This window comes from Microcaecilia unicolor, chromosome 2, assembly GCF_901765095.1.
Source record: "Microcaecilia unicolor chromosome 2, aMicUni1.1, whole genome shotgun sequence".
In the NCBI taxonomy this organism is placed as follows: Eukaryota; Metazoa; Chordata; class Amphibia; order Gymnophiona; family Siphonopidae; genus Microcaecilia; species Microcaecilia unicolor.
This window is the reverse complement of record NC_044032.1, coordinates 168,909,324-168,928,891: the sequence shown is the minus strand read 5'-3', so window position 1 is coordinate 168,928,891 and position 19,568 is coordinate 168,909,324. Positions and strand designations below refer to the sequence as shown.

At 42.3% G+C, this 19,568-nt stretch overlaps 1 protein-coding gene across 2 annotated transcripts in view; it reads left to right on the top strand.

The window, feature by feature from the left end:
- CAMK4 (calcium/calmodulin dependent protein kinase IV) overlaps positions 1 to 19,568 on the top strand; it is a 380,765-nt gene that overhangs the window by 338,499 nt on the left and 22,698 nt on the right. For both annotated transcript variants that reach the window (XM_030193470.1, XM_030193471.1), the window contains exon 8: positions 6,575 to 6,650. In XM_030193470.1, coding sequence (XP_030049330.1) covers positions 6,575 to 6,650 — 76 coding nt within the window. The remainder of the gene's footprint in view (positions 1 to 6,574; positions 6,651 to 19,568) is intronic.

The following is a 19,568-nucleotide window of genomic DNA, read 5'->3' as shown; positions in this document are numbered from 1 at the left end:
TAAAAACGTGCTTTTTGTAAAAGGGGAGAGGAGCCGAGCCAACAGGCGTCCGCTCAGGCTCTTACCATCACGTGACCCCCCCAGTGTAGTCCCTTTCTATTAAATGTTATTAGTCTGTGAACCGCCTTGCCCAGCTTGGTCAGTTAAGGTGGTATAGTAAATTTTCAATAAATAAACTTCTTGATATAAAGTTATACCTATATTCAGCTTGGTTAAACATGTCAGTGGACTGGGTATATATATATATATATGTTGGGGGGGGGGGAGGGGGCTAATTTTATAAAGGATTTTCTGCCTGCAAAGCCTGTTTTATGCCTGGTAAAGGTCTTTTATAAAATTGCATGGTGGTATTATGGGGCAGTTGTATAAATTGGCACCAAAATGTAGGTCATAAAACTTTACCAGGAAAAATAGGAGACCGCAACAAATCTCAGTAAACAAATAATCTCCCAATCAAATACAAAGAAAGTGTCCAAATTTATTAGATACTCATCCACAAGATTGTAGACAAAAAATGCAGTAGTATACAGCATTTCTTCCATATCACTTCAACATTGTTCAATGCAGCATCAGTTTTTAAAGCGCCTGTGATGTAGATAAATTTATCAGCATCAACAAAAAATATCTGCTGTACAAAAAAAACCAACGGGACCTGTTTCACCGGAAAACACATTGCTTCATCAGGGTCTTAAGTTGATTAGACAACCTATTTTGCAGTTGCTGTGTATGTGGCAAAGACAAAGTTGGTGCACCTAAGTGCTCTATGCAATGCATGCAGCTGATAGTACTTTATAAGTTGCGTGAATCACCTGGTACCTCACCCATGACCTGCCCATGCTCCGCCCACATGTAGGCGCTCTTCACAGTTATGCACTAAGCAACTTTGGTGTATATTACGGTTTATTTGATTTAATATACCATCCTTTTTTTTGCTTTGGCAAAATGCTGGACCGAGCGACGCAAACCAGTGTCACCCACTTGTGAAAAGGTAGAAGCCTGCTTGTCCTTGGAGAATAAAATGTATACATATTATTTGCTTACTGGGCCCATGCTGTGCCCAAACTCTGCCCATTTGCATGCCCTCCAGCAAAGTATGAACCATCAAATTCTAGCTTGCAGTTTTCTGCTAGTCGGTATTCTATAAGAAGTCATTTATGTATGTAAGTTGCCACTTACATGCATAGACAGGAGTAACGTCAGGAAATTCTTTTTCACAGAGAGGGTCTTCGATGCCTCGAATGCCCTCCCGAGGGAGATGGTAGAGACAAAAACAGTGACAGAATTCAAAAGGACATGGGATGAACACAGAGGATCTCTATTTAGAAAATGGATGGTATTAAAAAAACCCCCACCTTAAATGCTTGGATGGCGACTCCAGCTGCGAAGAACTAAGGCCACTGCTGGGCAGACTTGGTAGGGCTGTGTTCTGTATATGGCAATCCAGTTTAGGATGGACTGGAAAGGGTTTCAATGGCAACTTTAGTAGCCGGAACCGAGGACAATTCTGGGCAGACTTTTACGGTCTGGGTCTTGCAAATGACAACACAGATTCGGATGGGTTGGCATGGGCTTTAACAGCAACTCCTGTAGTTGGAATGTAAGGACAGAGCCGGGCGGACTTCTACGGTCTATGTCCCAGAAACACCAAAGAAAGACCATGATCAAGTATATAATATCATGTTCATTGATTTAATCAAATTGATAATGAATGTGACTGTTGGGCAGACTGGATGGACCGTTCAGGTCTTTGTCTGCTGTCACTTACTATGTTACTGTGTGTAGTCAACTTATATGTCTATAGGACTTTATAAAACAGACTCCTGTAGGATGAAAATACTAACGCAGGAACTTCTATGTACCTCTAGCCAGGCATAAGAGATGCATTCCCTGAGGAGTAAAACACATGTGCATTTGATTTCAGTTTTCTGAGTGCTATTTTACCCCTGCTCAATTGCCTGGAAAAACAGCAGATGCAAAGCATGTTGGTGAGTTCAGCTAAATTTCAAGGTAAACTGCAGATATTTCCAAATGAAAACTGACAATGATATAGATAGACTAAAAGTGCCTATGTACATTGAGAAAAAATAGGCTAGTTAAAACCCCCTCCCCCCCGTTTGTTTTCATTTTTTGATTTATGTATACATGTGAGCCTTCCCTATCTCCAGTATAACATTCTCTTTAAATTCTCTCTAATTATGATAATGTTGTTTGTACTATGAGTGTCAAATTTGTGTTTCTTTTCTGTTTTGCTCCTTCACTTCCTATGGTGTTGGAACGTAATAAACGTGACCATAAGAATATTTAAATGAGTCAGTATAACTGAATTGTAGTCATGTGTTGCTTGGCTTCTTGTCTGACTGAGAAAACAAGGCGTTGGCATGTTCAGTGTCTGTCTTCCTCACAGTTTAGGATGTTGGTGACATCAGGAAAGCAAGACTGCATAATGGGAAAGGGATAATTAGGGTCTGGCATATTCCACTAAAGATGATAATGCATTACACGATTCCAGTTTGTCTGAAACCCCCATGTATGTAGTTTGTTTGATTTTTCTGAGATACACATGACCCATAAAGAAGTGTCTTTTCTAAATAGCAACAACAGATTTGAAGAAGAACAAGAAATATGTTTTTGCAGCAAATTATAGCTCTTGGCAGTACATGTTGTCACTGTTCCCAGACCCTCGTTATCTGTTTCCAATTTCCATGAAATCTTTGTCTAATGATGTCAAGTTCAACCTAATTTAATGTCTTTCCTTAGCAATAGAGCTCATTATTAATATGTGCAGTACCCCTACCTCGGCATTCCTGGGTCCAGGCTGACCTGATAGGAGTCTCCCTCTGGCAGCCAGAGGAAAACCAAAAAATCAGTGTGACAGAGCAAGGCTAAGGAGGTTAGATTGAAATGGCATGATGTCAAAAAGCTGAAGCCAATGAGATTAATTTCCCTTTCTGTCTCCTCCAAACAGCCGTCATCCCCATTAACCCAAAACAAAGCAAACAAACCTATGAGCTGCTGCATCCACGTTGTCATTCTTTATTGTTGGTAGCATTTTTATTTGATCTCACTTATATTTTCAAACATGCCGACTTGTGCAGCATACAATGTACATAGAGGAAATATCGGTTTAATTGGTTAGAGTAGTAATTAGTTTTAAATTGTAATCATTGTGTTATTTAGAGGGACTGGTTGTAGGGACTCCCTGTATTTGTGCAGAGATGTTTTCACCTAGTAAAGGGCCACAACAACAGATATGTTATAAGAATCTGGTGCTCAGCAATCAGAGTTACTATTTATAAGTACAATTTGTTTTAATCATTAATTAGGTTAAAACCTGGGAGCATCTAACATCTTTTTTGCCTGTGCTTACATCAAAAGAAAAAGATGCTATGTGGGAACTTGCTCCTTTTGTTTTGTGGAATGCAGTGATATATTATAAAAATTCACTTGCTTTTTTTTTTAATTACTACAATTTCAAAGAGAGGTATTGAATAATGAGGGAAGCACTTCCGTCATACAGAAGTTCTGTCCAGAGTTAGTCTAAATGCACCAGCATTGTCCAGTTCAGCATACTGTTAGCTGCCAATTTCATACAAAGTTAGTTATGTTCAGTGGAAAATAAATCTGTTGGACCAGGCTGCCTGCTATGTGAATATTCCATCACTGTTTCATTATTGCTACCAAGTATTACATATTATGGGCATTTGCTTTAAACTTTGATTATTTTAATTTGTTTATTCAGATCTTATATGCACATGGTATTGTTTTTTAAACCCAAAGGTGAATCCTAAGGGTGGTTGAACAATTAGGTATAAACTTTGTTGTTTCTGACTTTACTTGTTTTGGACTGCTTTGAGTCCTACTGATCTGTACATCTGCTAGCTAGACTTTTGCAGTGTGTGTATTAATGCCTGTGTGCATGTGATAATGTTTGAATAACTGTCTATACTAATGCCTTAGATTTCTAAATATGCGGCATCATTAAAGGACAGACTTTTAAATGCCCATTTGAGTATATATGCTAATCTCAACTTTGTTAAATGTTTCAGACATATCCATCTACTTGCTTCTATGATGTTACTGAATTCTATTATTCTGTCTCACATTTTCAAATGTAAGCCACATTGAACCCGAGTTTGCTTAGGATAATGTGGGATATAAATATTTTTTTTTAATCCTTTATCCTCCACCTTTTAAGACACTGCCTATTCAGCTGGATGTTGATGGCACAAGGAAAGCAAGTTTGATCCAGTGAAGACTAACTCAAAATAACCTGTTCTTTAGCTGGGCTCTTGTATTACCATATTGAAAATGCGACCATACAATGCCTTTGTAGTTACGTTCCACTAGTAAGCTAAAGAATTAACTGGCTTTCCTGAAAGAATTGTATAACCTTTGGATGAATGCCTAGGAACATATACTTATTTATTCAGTATCAATTCCTCTTGTACAGCCACAAAGCAACCTTTTAGGGTAGATAGTGTTCACAATGAGCTCCTTTTATTATCGACCAGATAGAAGATGTGAGAGTTTTCAGTTTTGGCACTTATAAAACCTCTTGTCCCTGAAACATTCCTAAAAACAGAATAATCCATTTGTATATCTAAAACGTAAATTTCTACAAAACAGATAAGGTGAAAATGTAATTCCATGTGCCCCAATGACAGAAGAGTTTAATTTTACATTCCTTTAATTACGCTATATATTGTCTTTATAACACCAGGCTTCCCAAGGCAGATTATAATAACTGTTAAGATGAACCTGGCAGGAAACAGGATATCCTCACTTAATTTTGGCCATGTGTTACTGTATTCTGTAGAACAGTGTAGAAAAATGAGCACAAAATACAGAGTTTATTACTGTTTCTACTAGCTACAATAATTTAAGTTGTTTTAGTGATATTCAATTTTATTTCATGATATATATCTAGATATAGGAAGCTTTCAAATAAATAAAAAGTTGTCAAACATTGACTATGCAGTCGACGATCTGTACTGTTTGGCTGGTTTAGTTTTACAATAGATGTATTGATGTTCTACTGCTCACTGCAATGTTTAAGATGCTGCCTTTTCCTAGGTATACCCTTGTGTGACTTGTAGAAGTTACTAGTGCTTATAGTATGGTAGAATTGTTCTTTAGGTCATAAGTGGCATTTGTTCTGTTTTGTATTAATTGACAGCAGGCCTAGTACTAGATTTTGAATTTTGGATTTGAATTTTGGTACAGTATTTATTTTCCTGTCTCTGGGAGAGTTTACAATTTAAGGGCTTTGTTTACTAAGAAGCGTTAGTGTTTTTAGCATGCCTACACGTAGCGCACTTGCTAACCATGTAGGCGCCTATAGGGATATTGTAGGTACCTACATGGTTAACGTGCATACATGGTTAATGCACGTTAAAAATGTTAATGCAGCTCCTTGTGACTCTGGGCAAGTCACTTAACCCTCCATTGCCCCAGGTACAAATAAGTACCTGTATACAAAACCAAACCCAATGTTTCTTGTAGGTAAACCCAAGTACTAACCCTATCAATATCTTAAATTTATAAGAGAAGTATAGGAGAGTTTAGTATACTGCACCTGCAGCAGAGCGTAAGTTGCAGTGAACCAAGCCGATGAATGGCTCACTTAATTGCTCTGTACATCACCAGTCTTCTTTAACTGACTCCAATTTTATGTGTGGATTTTGTCTCCCTGTAATTTAATACACCTCTAGTTAAATGCACCAATAGTGGGTTTCAAAAATAGTACAAGAGTCACTCTCAAATTCAAACGAGAAGACACTGTTCAAAACTTCTCCGGAAAATTAAGGCAGTCTTATCCCAGCACCTTCACAGTTTCTTAGCAGTTAACATTTAAAAGAAGCTAGAATACATATCTAGGAATTACAGAAAATACAGATTAAATTAAAAAGGGGAAATGTGCAATGCAATTAACTAACACATAGCTTCGAAAAAAGTAAAGATTTTAAAGAATTTCTAAACTCTTTATAATTATAAAAAAGCAAAAGATGGTTAGAAATCTCCATTCCTATTATAAGCTGTTTGAAAAACTAGTAGTGATTTATGTTTGGTTTTACTGGCATGATGATTGCATATGCAAGTTTCAATAAAAGAAAATGTTCAGTGTCCATTTCTTTTCTGACCATTTATCTCATTTCATGATTATTACTAAAAATAATTTTTTCATATAGGGGAAGGTGCTAACAAATGATTGGCCCCAGGTGTCAAGTATGCTAGGTACGCCACCCCTCCCCCTCCAAATTAACAGAATATACTCACTGTCTGGTGATGGACATACAGGTCCATCCTCTATTATATCACCCTACACAAAGGTCACCCTAGGAGCATAAATTCCAGAATTTTCATTTTAAACATAGAAGGCAACTTATGGGGTCCTGTTACACATGTACAAAGTTGAAAGGACTGTTAGGCATTTAGCTAAATTGACATTTACAGACATATAACGTATTTATTACTTTCAACATGTTGGGCTTTTTCCTTTTGAATTAGGTTTTATTTCTGTCTGCATACTATATCAGCCTTGTACAATTTTGACAAGCTTGTTTATCTCTTTCAGCTCCTGAAATTCTGCGAGGATGTGCTTATGGACCTGAAGTGGACATGTGGTCTGTAGGGATCATCACCTACATTTTGTAAGTTGAGAGGGAAATATGAAATTAAGCATATTTTGGTATCTAATTTTCTGGGTCTGATATGAAACATTACAAATTTGACAATGCTTAGTTAATTTCCTGGAAACAGTGTGAATATATATGTGTATATGCATTAAAGTTCCACTCTGTCTGGCTAGTTGTTAATGCAATCACTTATGGGACCTCAAGAATTAAAGTTAGCAGGTATCTATTTGCTGCTTATAAGCCTATTTATTAAGCTGGTTTAAAAACAAAAAGTTATTTCCTGTGGGACTTGCTAAACTGTGGTAAGTGATTACTACAATTTAGTAAATCCTTTGTTCTTGGAAACAAATATTGGTAGGCACTATATCAGTGATGCAGGAAGAGGTTTCTAATCCCCAAAACTAAGCCCAGCTTTCCTAAAGCAATCTCTGTTCTGTCCTCCGACAGCCTCGCACTAGTTTATAACGTGATCCTAAAATGTGTGTAATGCCTTTACTGTTATTCTCAGTCCCAAGGACTATCATTGCTGCAGTTTCCCCACTGGAAAAATACATGAGCAATGCACTGTGGGTAATGTAGTTCACAGGCAGTGCAACCACACTTGTTTGGCTGTGTAAGAACTGCTATCACTGGTTGTGAGGCTGCTCAGACCTTCTCTCTCTCCCTCTCTCTCTGCCAAGCTTGGCTCTTTTGTCTTCCTGCTCAGTCTTACTATTCTGTCCACAGAGGTCAGCCAGGTATGACCTTTCCCTCCTATCTCTAGGACTACCCCTTGCTATCCGATAGCAGGCTCTGTCCCCATTGGTCTCTATCTGCTCCTCCCTGTGTGAAGCCCCACCACTTCTTTGTCCTTTCAGCCACGAGGGGCTTCTTCCTCCATTACAGCCAGGGACATGGAGCCAACACCATCTCTCTCCAGACAGCTCTGTCCGGCTCAAACTCCCTGTAAATATCTTCTTCCAAATGAGATATTGCACATTGCAGTCACTGCAGTCACCCAGCTTTGGACTATTTCTACCTGTTCAACTACTTTCCCCTCCCCCTGCAATTCAACTACCTCTCTTCAGATCTCCACCTCCCACAGCCTTCAGATTAAGAAGTCTCTGTATCCTGAACATCTATCTGTGAGTAAATTATCTGTGATTTATTCAATAAAAGAGACTTTATAAAATAATAGAGACTTCAGGTGATTGCTGCGCCAGGGTTATGCTCCATGATATTGGGGCTTCTAATTACCAAGCTCCAAGAGTCATGACAATCTCTGCTCCCCCCACTCCCCAAGATAACATCAACCCCTTCATAAGATGACTCCTGAATAAAGGCCTTGTTTAAACCTGCCAAATCAAATGCCAAGAAAAAAACCCCCTCTGATGCAGGCATTATAATCGAAACACGGCCCATGCCGAATCTCTTGAGAGGAAATGTGCTCTTCTGTGAATATGTGAGCTATTGTTAATAAAGGACTTTTTCCAAGACCTTTTTGGCTGCACACTGCTCTTTTGACCATCTCTACTGTTTGTTGCTGTAGTTAAATTTAGAATCATTATATGGATTTGTATAAAGACTTGTATATATGAGACTAGATTTTTAAGATCATTGTCAAAAATGTTTTGTTTGAGTCCAGTCAAGTGGACTTTAGAAAAAAAAAAACTTCTAAGTAACATAGAGTGCAGGGGCATAGTCAGACTTCAGCGGGAGGGGGATCCAGAGCACAAAAATATTTTGGTTTTTGTACCTCCAGTGTGTACCCAGCAGTAATTGGGGTAGCGCTAGAGCCCTTACCGCTGGATATGGTGCTTTGTAAGAGGTGCCCTAAGTGTATGGTTATCAGCCCTGAATATCATCAGAAGCCCCCTCATTTTAGCCCCCGTCCCGGCGCTGCCGACCCCCCCCCCCCACCGCCATTTCCGACACCCTCCCTCCTGCTGCCGCCAGCACCACCATGAACAACTTTGACCCTCCCCCCGCCCGCCCGTGCCGTCCCCGCCATCTGCAGGATGTCAGACTCGGAAACCTAACGAAGGAAGAAGACTTCGGCTGGCGGGGGTTGGGGTCCCCCGCCAGCAAAGGTAGCAGACGACAGGTTGACGGCGGGTTGGCGGTGGGAGGGAGGTTGAGAGGGTCGTCGGCAGGGAGGTCCAGGGCCAAATCTACAGGGGCCCAGGCCCCCATGGCCCCATAGTAGCTACACCCCTGATAGAGTGTATTATACCTTTAACATTATAGTATTCATTTTTGCAGTTTGGTTAATGACTATTGACTACTGAACAATACAATACAAAATTATGAGTTTTATGTCACTGTACCTGCTGATTCCAAACAAAATAGAGATTGAAAAGAGTTTCAACACATCACTTTCAAACAAGGTAGACTATCCTCCCCCCACCCATTCTCTGTTTCTGTGGATAACACTCTCATCCTCCCTGTCTCATCAGCTCGTAACCTTGGGGTCATCTTCGACTCCTCTCTCTCCTTCTCTGCACATATTCAACAGACTGCTAAAACCTGTCATTTCTTTCTCTATAATATCACCATAATTTCTCCTTTCCGTTCTGATCACACTACCAGAACCCTTATCCACCATCTTATCACCTCTCCCTTAGACTATTTCAACTTGCTTCTCAAAGGTCTCACACTAAGCCATCTCTTTCCTCTTCAGTCTGTTCAAAATTCAGCTGCACGACTTATATTCCGCCAGTCTCGCTATGCTCATATTAGCCCTCTCCTCAAGTCATTCCATTGGCTCCCTATCCGTTTCCACATACAGTTCAAACTCCAGTTATTGACTTAGAAGTGCATTCACTCTGCAGCTCCTCAGTACCTCTCCACTCTAATCTCTCCCTACACTCCTCCCCGGGAACTCCTTTCACTGGGTAAATCTCTCTTATCTGCACCCTTCTTTTCCACTGCTAACTCCAGACTCCGTTCCTTTTATCTTGCTGCACCGTATGCCTGGAATAGACTTCCTGAGCCGGTACATCAAGCTCCATCTCTGGCTGTCTTCAAATCTAGGCTAAAAGCCCACTTTTTTGATGTTGCTTTTTACGCCTGTCGCTTCTTTATCTTCCCATATAAGTACAGAACTCAGTTATTAAATGTAAGCATACATCTTTCAGAAAAGGAGGAAAAAACGCCTCAAGAAAAAGCTTCTCCCACAGCTGTAGGTGGGATAAAAGCTATCATTTCATCATCATGGGCGATACAAAAAACCTCCTGTATTTAATTATTTTTTATTTTATTTTTACTTTTACTATTCCTTTTACCACAATAGAAAAACTTTCACCCTGCCATCCAAATTGAAAAATTTTTACTTAGCTTGGGCGGACTATAAACTCTCTCCTTTCGTGACCGAAATAAAACTGTGGTCACGAAAGGAGAGAGTTTATAGTCCGGCCAAGCTAAGTAAAAATTTTTCAATTTGGATGGCAGGGTGAAAGTTTTTCTTTTGTGGTAAAAGGAATAGTAAAAGTAAAAATAAAATAAAAAATAAAAAATAATTAAATACAGGAGGTTTTTTGTATCGCCCATGATGATGAAATGATAGCTTTTATCCCACCTACAGCTGTGGGAGAAGCTTTTTCTTGAGGCGTTTTTTCCTCCTTTTCTGAAAGATGTATGCTTACATTTAATAACTGAGTTCTGTACTTATATGGGAAGATTTATTTATTTGAGCGAACCAGTTCCCTACTGATATTTTTAGTTTGCTTCTTTATCTTCAACATTAGCAAAATTCGCCCCTTCCTTTCTGAACACGCCACCAAAACCCTTATTCACACCCTTGTTACTTCTCGCTTGGACTGTTGCAATTTACTTCTCACTGGTCTTCCGCTCAATCATCTTTCTCCTCTCATTTACTTCTCACTGGTCTTCCGCTCAATCATCTTTCTCCTCTCCAATCTGTCCAGAATTCTGTAGCTCGACTTATTTTCCGCCAGAATCGCTATGCCCACACTAGCCCACTTCTCAAGTCTCTTCACTGGCTTCCTGTCCGCTTCCGTATACAGTTCAAACTTCTCTTACTGACCTTTAAATGCATCCACTCTGTGACCCCTCGTTACCTCTCCTCTCTCATCTCTCCCTACATTCCTCCCCGTCAGTGGCGTAGGAAGGGGGGGCGGTGGGGCGGTCTGCCCCGGGTGCACGCTGCTGGGGGGGTGTCGGCTCCACTGGTTCCCTGCTCCCTCTGCCCCGGAACAGGTTACTTCCTGTTCCGGGGCAGAGAGAGCAGGGAACCAGCGGAGCCGGCGCAGCTCCCAGCAATGTGCAGTCGGGGGGGATCGGCCCTCTCGCGCCGCCCCTCGCTTCCTAATTCAAGTAAGAATGCACTCCGGGGGGGGAGGGTGCGCGCCGAAGGGGGGGCGTGCAGCGGCGACCCGCCACAGGTGTCAGCCGCCCTCGCTACGGCACTGCTCCCCGTGAACTCCGCTCTCTGAGCAAGTCTCTCTTGTCGTCCCCCTTCTCCTCCACCACTAACTCCAGACTTCGTTCCTGCTATCTTGCTGCAAATTATGCCTGGAACTGTCTTCCTGAACCCATACATCTAGCTCCATCTCTACCTGTTTTTAAATCTAAGCTGAAGGCTCACCTTTTCACTGCTGCCTTTGGCTTCTAGCCGCTACTCTTTTGCCCTCCTCCTCCCCTATTCCTCTTTACCCTGTAATTCCCTTGCCCGTAATGTCTTGTCTGTCTGTTTTACCTAGATTGTAAGCTCTTTGAGCAGAAACTGTCTATGTCAACTGTTCATCGCTGCGTGCGTCTGGTAGCGCTATATAAATGCTATTAGTAGTAGTACTCCTAAACCTTACTCACTTGTTCAGCACCCACTTTTATCATTCCCACCTTTGTAACTCCCTTATCCTTTATTTGTGCTGTTTGTCTGTCCTAGTTAGATTGCAAGCTCTTTCGAGCAGGGACTGTCTCTTTATGTCCAGTGTACAGCGCTGCGTACATCTAGTAGCGCTATAGAAATGATAAGTAGTAGTAAGTAGTAGTAGTAAGGATGCTTGGGTGCATAGGGAGAGGAAATACCAGTAGGAAAAAGGAGGCGATGATGCCCCTATATAAGACTGTGATGAGACCTCATTTGGAATATTGTGTACAATTCTGGAGACTGCACCTTCAAAAAGATACAAACAGGATGGAGTCAGTCCAGAGGGCAGCCACTAAAATGGTCAGTGGTCTTTGTCATAAGGCTTATGGGGACAGACTTAAAGATCTCAATATGTATACTTTGGAAGAAAATGATAGAGATGTTTAAATACCTATGCTGCATAAATGCACAGGAGGTGAGTCTCTTTCAATTGAAAGGAAGCTCTGGAAAGAGGGGGGCATAGGATGAAGGTGAAAGAGGATAGACTCAGAAGTAACCCAAGGAAATACTTCTTTACGGAAAGGGTGGTGAATTTGTGGAATGGCCTCCTGGTGAAAGTGGCGGAGACAAAAACAGTATCTGAATTCAAGAGAACATGGGACAAGTACATAGGATCTCTAAGGGAGTGATAGGGGGAGTAGATGGCATGGATTCAGGATGGGCAGACTGGATAGGCCATATGGTCTTTACTTGCCTACATTTTTCTATGTGTAATCGGTGTATAAATGTTAGCAGCTGTTTTATAGAATTACCCCCTTAGGTGTTCAAGGATGTACTCTAATCAAACATAGAGCTCTAGCCTTTAGGGGGAAAAAAAAGTCAATAGTGTAGCATATACTTTTTACATGAAAAGAAATGTATCTGTCTTTAGTGTATATATATTTGTGTGTTGCTGCTTAAGGAATGATTGCAGTCTACAGATTAAATGGTGCTCCAGGACATTGAACCCTGATGGATTATTAATTTCACCATGGTGATGACCTCTGCTATTTTTACCAGAGTCATCAGCATGGGCTGTGGTATAAATATTTATTACGACACCTCAATGGAATCTCACAACACAATATTTATATTTGCAAGATAATAAAATCCCCAGCGACTGTAAATTGTTAATGTGATCTCAGGCAAGTGTTGATAACTGTAAAAGGTGGCCCTCTAGTGATAATATCTAGAAAGGGATAGTAAATAGAAATAAAACAAACAAAAACATTAAGACAATACCTTTTTTAAATTGCACTGAATGTAATTTTTAACTAGCTTGTGAAGGCCAAAACCTTTGAAAGCTAGTCAAAAAATGTATTGGTAGTCCAATAAAAAAGTTATCATCATATTTTCTTTTTTGTTTAATTTCTTTTTGTTACCTTTACAGAGGACTAACACTACTTTATCCCAGAAAGAAAATTTCAGTGTTCACAATTGCGAAGGCATAAAATCGGTTGGTCCAGACTATCCCCTGGATTCTGTAGAGATTGCCCAAATTTGGGTGCAGATCCCAGATCTGAGCGCAAACTAATTAGTCAATTAAATGTCAGTAGCATACCAAAGGTGGGGTGGTGGGGGCGGTTTGCCCCGGTGCAGGCAGCAAGGAGGTGCACGGAGCAGTCATGCGGCTGTCGGCTCTTCCGGTCCCCTGCCCCCTCTGACATTAGTTCCTGTTCCGGGGCAGGGGACCGGCAGAGCCTATGCACAACTGCTCAGTGCATCCCCATGCTAGGAGGAAGGGTGGGGTGACGCACCTTGGAGGGGTGAAACGCCTTAGGGGGGTGATGTGCCTTGGGAGTGTGTGACTTGTCGGTTGGTGGGGGGGGGGGCACAGTAGTGACCTGCCTTGGGTGGCAACCAAGCTAGGTACGCCACTGTTAGATGCTAACAATCAGTTATGGGAGTTAACAAGCACTTTATTGGCACTAAAAGAATTATGCACAGATCTGCCCTTTGCCCTATCCTATAACATGCGCACCTAAATTTCACAGCGTGCAACTCCACGGGGGAGGGACATGGGTGGTCAAGGGTGTCCCAGAATTTAGGCGCAATGCTATAGAATACCTGGATTTGCATGCCTAACTGCCATCAGCTGGGCACCAGCATTTATACCAGCCTTTGGCAGGTGCATGTGCTTGGACCCAAAGTTAGCTGCAAACCCCCTGGATTCTATACAGCACAACTTGTGTTGTGTGTGCAAATAAAGTCGTATTCTGTATTTGCGCATGCAACTTAATTAGATAGCAAACCAATCAGCGCCGATAATTGCCAATTAACAAGTAATTATTGACACAAATTGGCATGAATTAGAATTTACACGCAGAACTGTCTAAGCGTATTCTATAACGTGCTGCATGTAAATTCTATTGCATAGTTAAAAAGTGGGCGTAGCTATATGCGAGGATTGGACGGGTCGTGGGCGTTTCTAAAATCTATGTGCTTTGTTACAGAGTACACCCAGACTGCGCCTAATTTAGGCATCAGGATTTACATCAAGTTTTACTTGGCGTAACTGCCTGCAACTAAATTTAGTCACGTGGACCGGCGCTCAGAGTATTCTATATACTGTGCGGAAATTTCGGCTTATTCTATAAGTAGCAAGTCCATTTTTTCTAGTTCAGCTTCAATACATGAAACAAAGGCCACTAAGATGCATCATTAATTTAGCAAGGAACATTTTTGTCATCTCATTCAAAATATAATTTTGACACAATTGGATTATTGTAATTCAGTTTATGCTGGGTTTTCAGTTGATGTCATCTTGACTTCAGGAGCAGTACTTACATTTGAAGAAAAATCTAGAGTGTTAGGAATGGTTCTACTTTCAAAGTTAATATTTGAAGATCAGATTAATGAATTAGTTAAGAACTTTCTTTAATTTACGTCAGTGGTTCCCAGATTTTTTCAGTTCACGGCATCCTTCATGTCCGAGAAAGTTTTCGCGGCACGCCCCCCAGCCACACCGATCTTTGCCCCCCTGGCCACACAGGTCTCCCCCCACCCACCCCAGCCACACAGGTCTCCATCTTTTTCTCTGCACAAATGTAATAGTGATAGGGTGTCCCTATAACCAGCCCCTCCAAATAACAAATTACTACTCTACCTATGAAAAGTAATTCTGTTATTATACTTCCTCTTTGTACAGCTGTATGCTGCACAAGCCAGAATGTTTAAAAATATAAGTGAGAATAAATTAAACAATAAAGAATGACAACTTGGATGCACTGCTTATAGGTTTGCTTGCTTTGTTTCGAAAGGGAAGGGAAACAGAGACTGACCTATTTGCTTCAACCTTTTGACTTTATCCCGTCTCCTGTTTTCATCCAACCTCCTTGGCAGTTGCCTCTGCGAGTCCTGAAGGCCATCTGCTCCCTGTTCCCAGTGTCCACAACACAAGAACAATAAAAAAAAAACTTAGGTCTGCAGCAGCCTTCAGGCATGAGCTATTGGCTCTGCTGGTTCTCTGCCCCCGCTGACGTCAACTTTCAGTTCCAGGGGCAGAGGACTGGCAGAACCGACAACACATGCTTGAAGGCTGCTGCAGCCCAGAGCTTGCTTTTTTTATTTTGTTTTTCTGCCACTACTGTCTGCAGCAGTGCTTTTTTTGTGCCGGTACGCAACGGTACGGCGTACCGGCACCTTTTTTTGCCCGCCCCGCCCCCCCCCCCCCCCGCGACACTCCGGGCGAGTCCTGCATTTAGTTGTTTTTTTTGTAAGACTCAGAACGTGCGAACGATGCAGCCGGCAGCGATTGAAAGAGGCTTTCTGGGCTGGCGTCTGCGTCGGAGCTTCCCTCACCCTCTGCGAGTCTCGCGAAACAGGAAGTTGTAACAATGAAGGTGGGACTCACAGAGGGTGAGGGAAGCTCCGACGCAGACGCCAGCCCAGACAGCCTCTTTCAATCGCTGCCGGCTGCATCGTTCGCACGTTCTGAGTCTTAAAAAAAAAAACTAAGTGCAGGACTCGCCCGGAGTGTCGCGGGGGGGGGGGGGGGGGGAGGATTGGGGAGAGAAAGAGGGAAACCAACAGAGGGAAGGATTGGGGAGAGAGGGAAACCAACAGAGGGAAGGATTGGGGAGAGAGGGAAAGAGGGAAACCAACAGAGGGAAGGATTGGGGAGAGAGAGAAAGAGGGAAACCAACAGAGGGAAGGATTGGGGAGAGAGGGAAAGAGGGAAACCAACAGAGGGAAGGATTGGGGAGAGAGAGAAAGAGGGAAACCAACAGAGGGAAGGATTGGGGAGAGAGGGAAACCAACAGAGGGAAGGATTGGGGAGAGAGGGAAAGAGGGAAACCAACAGAGGGAAGGATTGGGGAGAGAGAGAAAGAGGGAAACCAAGAGAGGGAAAGATTGGGGAGAGAGGGAGAGAGGGAAACCAACAGAGGGAAGGATTGGGGAGAGAGAGGGAAACCAACAGAGGGAAGGATGGGGAGAGAGAGGGAAAAACAGATGGAAGGATTGGGGAGAGGGGAAAACAGATGGAAGGATGGGGAGAGAGGGGAAAACAGATGGAAGGATGGGGAGAGAGAGGGAAAACACAGATGGAAGGATTGGGGAGAGAGGGAAAAACAGATGGAAGGATGGGGAGAGAGAGGGGGAAAAACAGATGGAAGGATGGGGAGAGGGGGAAAAACAGATGGAAGGATGGGGAGAGAGAGAGGGAAAACGGAAGGATGGGGAGAGAAAGAGGGAAGACGCTGGATGGAAGAATGCAGAAAGAAATAGGGGAGACACTGGAAGGATGGGGAGAGAAAGCAGAGCTGCTGGATGGAAAAGGGGAATAGAGAAAGACTGGAGAATAAGAGGAAGGGGCATGGGGAGAACAAGGGTGAGGAAAAGATGAAAAGCCACAGGTAGATGAAGGAAATTAAAGAATGGATAGTAAGAATGAATTAAATCTGGACAGAGAGAGAGCCTGAAAAATATTGAAGAAAGCAAAGAAAAAGGAGACAAAAATGACAAATGGCACAGAAGAGTTAAGAGAAAACAAAGGAAAGCAGAATCACAGACTGGGACCAATATGGAAAGAAAAACAGTCACCAGACAACAAAGGTAGAAAAAAATCATTTTATTTTCATTTTAGTGTTTGTAATATGTCCAATTTGAGAATTTACATTGGCTGTCTTATTTTGCACTGGGTATACTGGAGCTGTAAGAGCTTACAGAGATTATTTATCATGAAAAAAAATCACGTTATTTTTTTCTCCTATAGTACTATAATATTTTCAATGATGTCTGTTTATATGCGCCATGGCTGGTATAGGGGGTGTGGTTAATGTGGGTGTGGCTATCATAGGGGTGGAGCCATATGTGGTGACCCCGCCCATAATGAGTACCGGCACCTTTTTTTCTACAAAAAAAGCACTGGTCTGCAGTAGCGGTTTCGGGCGGGAAGGAGGTTGGGATTTACACGGAACCCCAGAGAGTTCGCTGTGGTGCACCAGGGTGCTGTGGCGCACAGTTTGGGAAATGCTGACTTACGCCATTTAAGAACCATAAGACCTTCCTTGAGTCCTCTGATTTTAGAAGTGTTGCACAGGCTATTTTGATACCACACTTGGATTACTGTAACTTGCTTTATTGTTCTCTTACTCTGAAGTTAATAAAAGAAGCTTCAACTGCTGCAAAACACTTCAGCTAGATTGATATTCAATTTAGGAAGATATCAAGAAGCCACTCCCTTGCTGAATGATTTACATTGGCTTAAGATAGTCGTTTCCACTTTAAACTTGCTTGTTTGGTTTACAAAAGTTTTTATGGATTAAATTCTGAAACAGTAAGTCCGTTTTTAATATTTCCAGGCAATAGACCTTACTTGAGAAGTGGGAAGAGGTTATCATAAGATTTCCCTTCCATGAAGAATATAAACCAGAAATCAATTTGGGAGCATTCTTTTCTTTTTCAGTGTCAAGATTTGGAACGGTATCCTGATCCAACTTTGTCAAAATACATCTTACTTTCTTTTTTAGAAAACCTCTTAAAACCTATTTGTTTTCGAATTGAAGATTGTAAATTGACTACTTGAATGAACATTTGAGTTGAGGAATAGTGATTTTAAATGATTGGAAGAGATGATAAAGCTATTGTATCTGATTGTTTACGCAGTTAATTTATTATATTGTTTTTATTGTAAATTTCTTCTAATGTGAAGCTATCTTTGGGGCCCTTTTACAAAGCGGCGGTAAGCCCAATGCGGGCTTACTGCTCGCTAAAAGGGAAGTACCGCCGGTTTACCGCAGCAGCCCAGCAGTAATTCCTATCCCAGCATACACCATTTCCGGTGCTACAAAAAATTTTTGTTTTTGTACCGCCAGTGTGTACCCAGCTGTAATCGGGGTAGCGCTAGAGCCCTTACCGCTGGATATGATGCTTTGTAAAAGATGCCCTAAGTGTATGGTTATCAGCACTGAATATCGTCAGAAGCCACTTATCTTCTGGGTCCACCATGACTTCGCTCATGGACTGCCTGGCACTAATCAGACAGTGCTACAATGGTCAGAGGGGATATTCAGAAGCACTACCTGATCAAGTGCTGCTGAATATACCCTCCCAGCCCAATGATCAAAGTTTAAGCAGGCAGGAGCCTCTTCTGCCCACCTAAACCCCTTTGAATATCTACTACTTCCCCCCTCCCCAGTATTTTTCTCTTGCCTTTGGTGATTGAAGTTTAGGATGTTGCCATTGTGAGAGCTGTCAGAATTTGAGTGTAAAATGTATGTGTTGTCCTTTTGTCTCTGTGTAAAGAATGTGGTTGATTTGTTGCTTTTGATGTTGTTATTATAAGTGGTTTTAAATCTGTTTATTTTTATGTAATGCTATATTTTACTTTTTAAACCACTTTGATGGTTTCCCTAAAAGGCAATATAGAACATTTATTAAGCTAAACTAATAAGGGCGGGACACAGGGAGGGAAGGCCCAAAGGGAGGCGAATCCGATCTGCCACTGCTGGCTGCGCTTTCAGTCATGGAGCGAGGTGACAGGTGAGGCGCTATGATGATTTCAATGCGGGGGGCCTGGCCCGGTGGCGGACAGTCGACAGATTCGAGGGCGGGTGAGATCAGGTACTATGGCGCCAGGCCCCCCTTGGAGGCCCGGGGAATTTTGTCCCCCCCCGTCCCCCCCTCTTGGCAGCCCTGGCCAGGACACCAACCGGGCACCCTAGGGGGCGCTGTAGTGGACTTCATAAATTCCTCCCAGGAACATAGCTCCCTTACCTTGTGTGCTGAGCCCCCCAAAACCCACTACCCGGAACTGTACACCACTACCATAGCCCTTACGGATGAAGGGGGGCACCTAGATATGGGTACAGTGGGTTTGTGGTGGGCTTTGGAGGGCTTGCTGTTTTCTCCATAAACGTAACAGGTAGGGGGGATGAGGCTGGGTCCGCCTGTCTGAAGTGCACTGCACCCACTAAAACTACTCCTGGGACCTGCATACTTCTGTCATGGACCTGAGTATGGCATCTGAGGCTGGCACCACATATTTTTAAAGATGTTTTTTGAGGGTGGGAGGGGGTTGGTGACCACTGGGGGAGTAACGGGAGATCATCCCTGATTCCCTCCGGTGGTCATCTGGTCATTTTGGGCATCTTTTTGTGCCTTAGTCGTAAGAAAAACAGGTCCGGGTGAAAATGTCCAAGTGCTCATCAGGGACGATCTTGTTTTTTTCGATTACGGGTCAAGGAAGTCCAAGTGTTAGGCATGCCCAAGTCCCGCCTTCGCTACTCCTCCGACACACCCCCTTGAACGTTGGCCGTCCTTGCGACTGAATACAGTTGATGTCCTAAATTGAACTTCGATTATACCGATTTGGACGTCCCTGGGAGAAGGATGTCCATCTTCCGATTTATGTCGAAAGATGGACGTCCTTCTCTTTTGAAAATGAGCCCGAAAGTCTGATCAGGTTTCTATATTTCTTAGAATTATTTCAGTATTTTACAGTTTTCATAGGTATTGCTTCATGCTTCTAAGAGAAATGCACAGTATTGTTTAGTTTGACACAATAATGAATGCTTATTGATGCTGGTTTCCTATTAACGCACATCAAGGCTTTGAATAGTCTCACTCCAAGTTATTGGAAG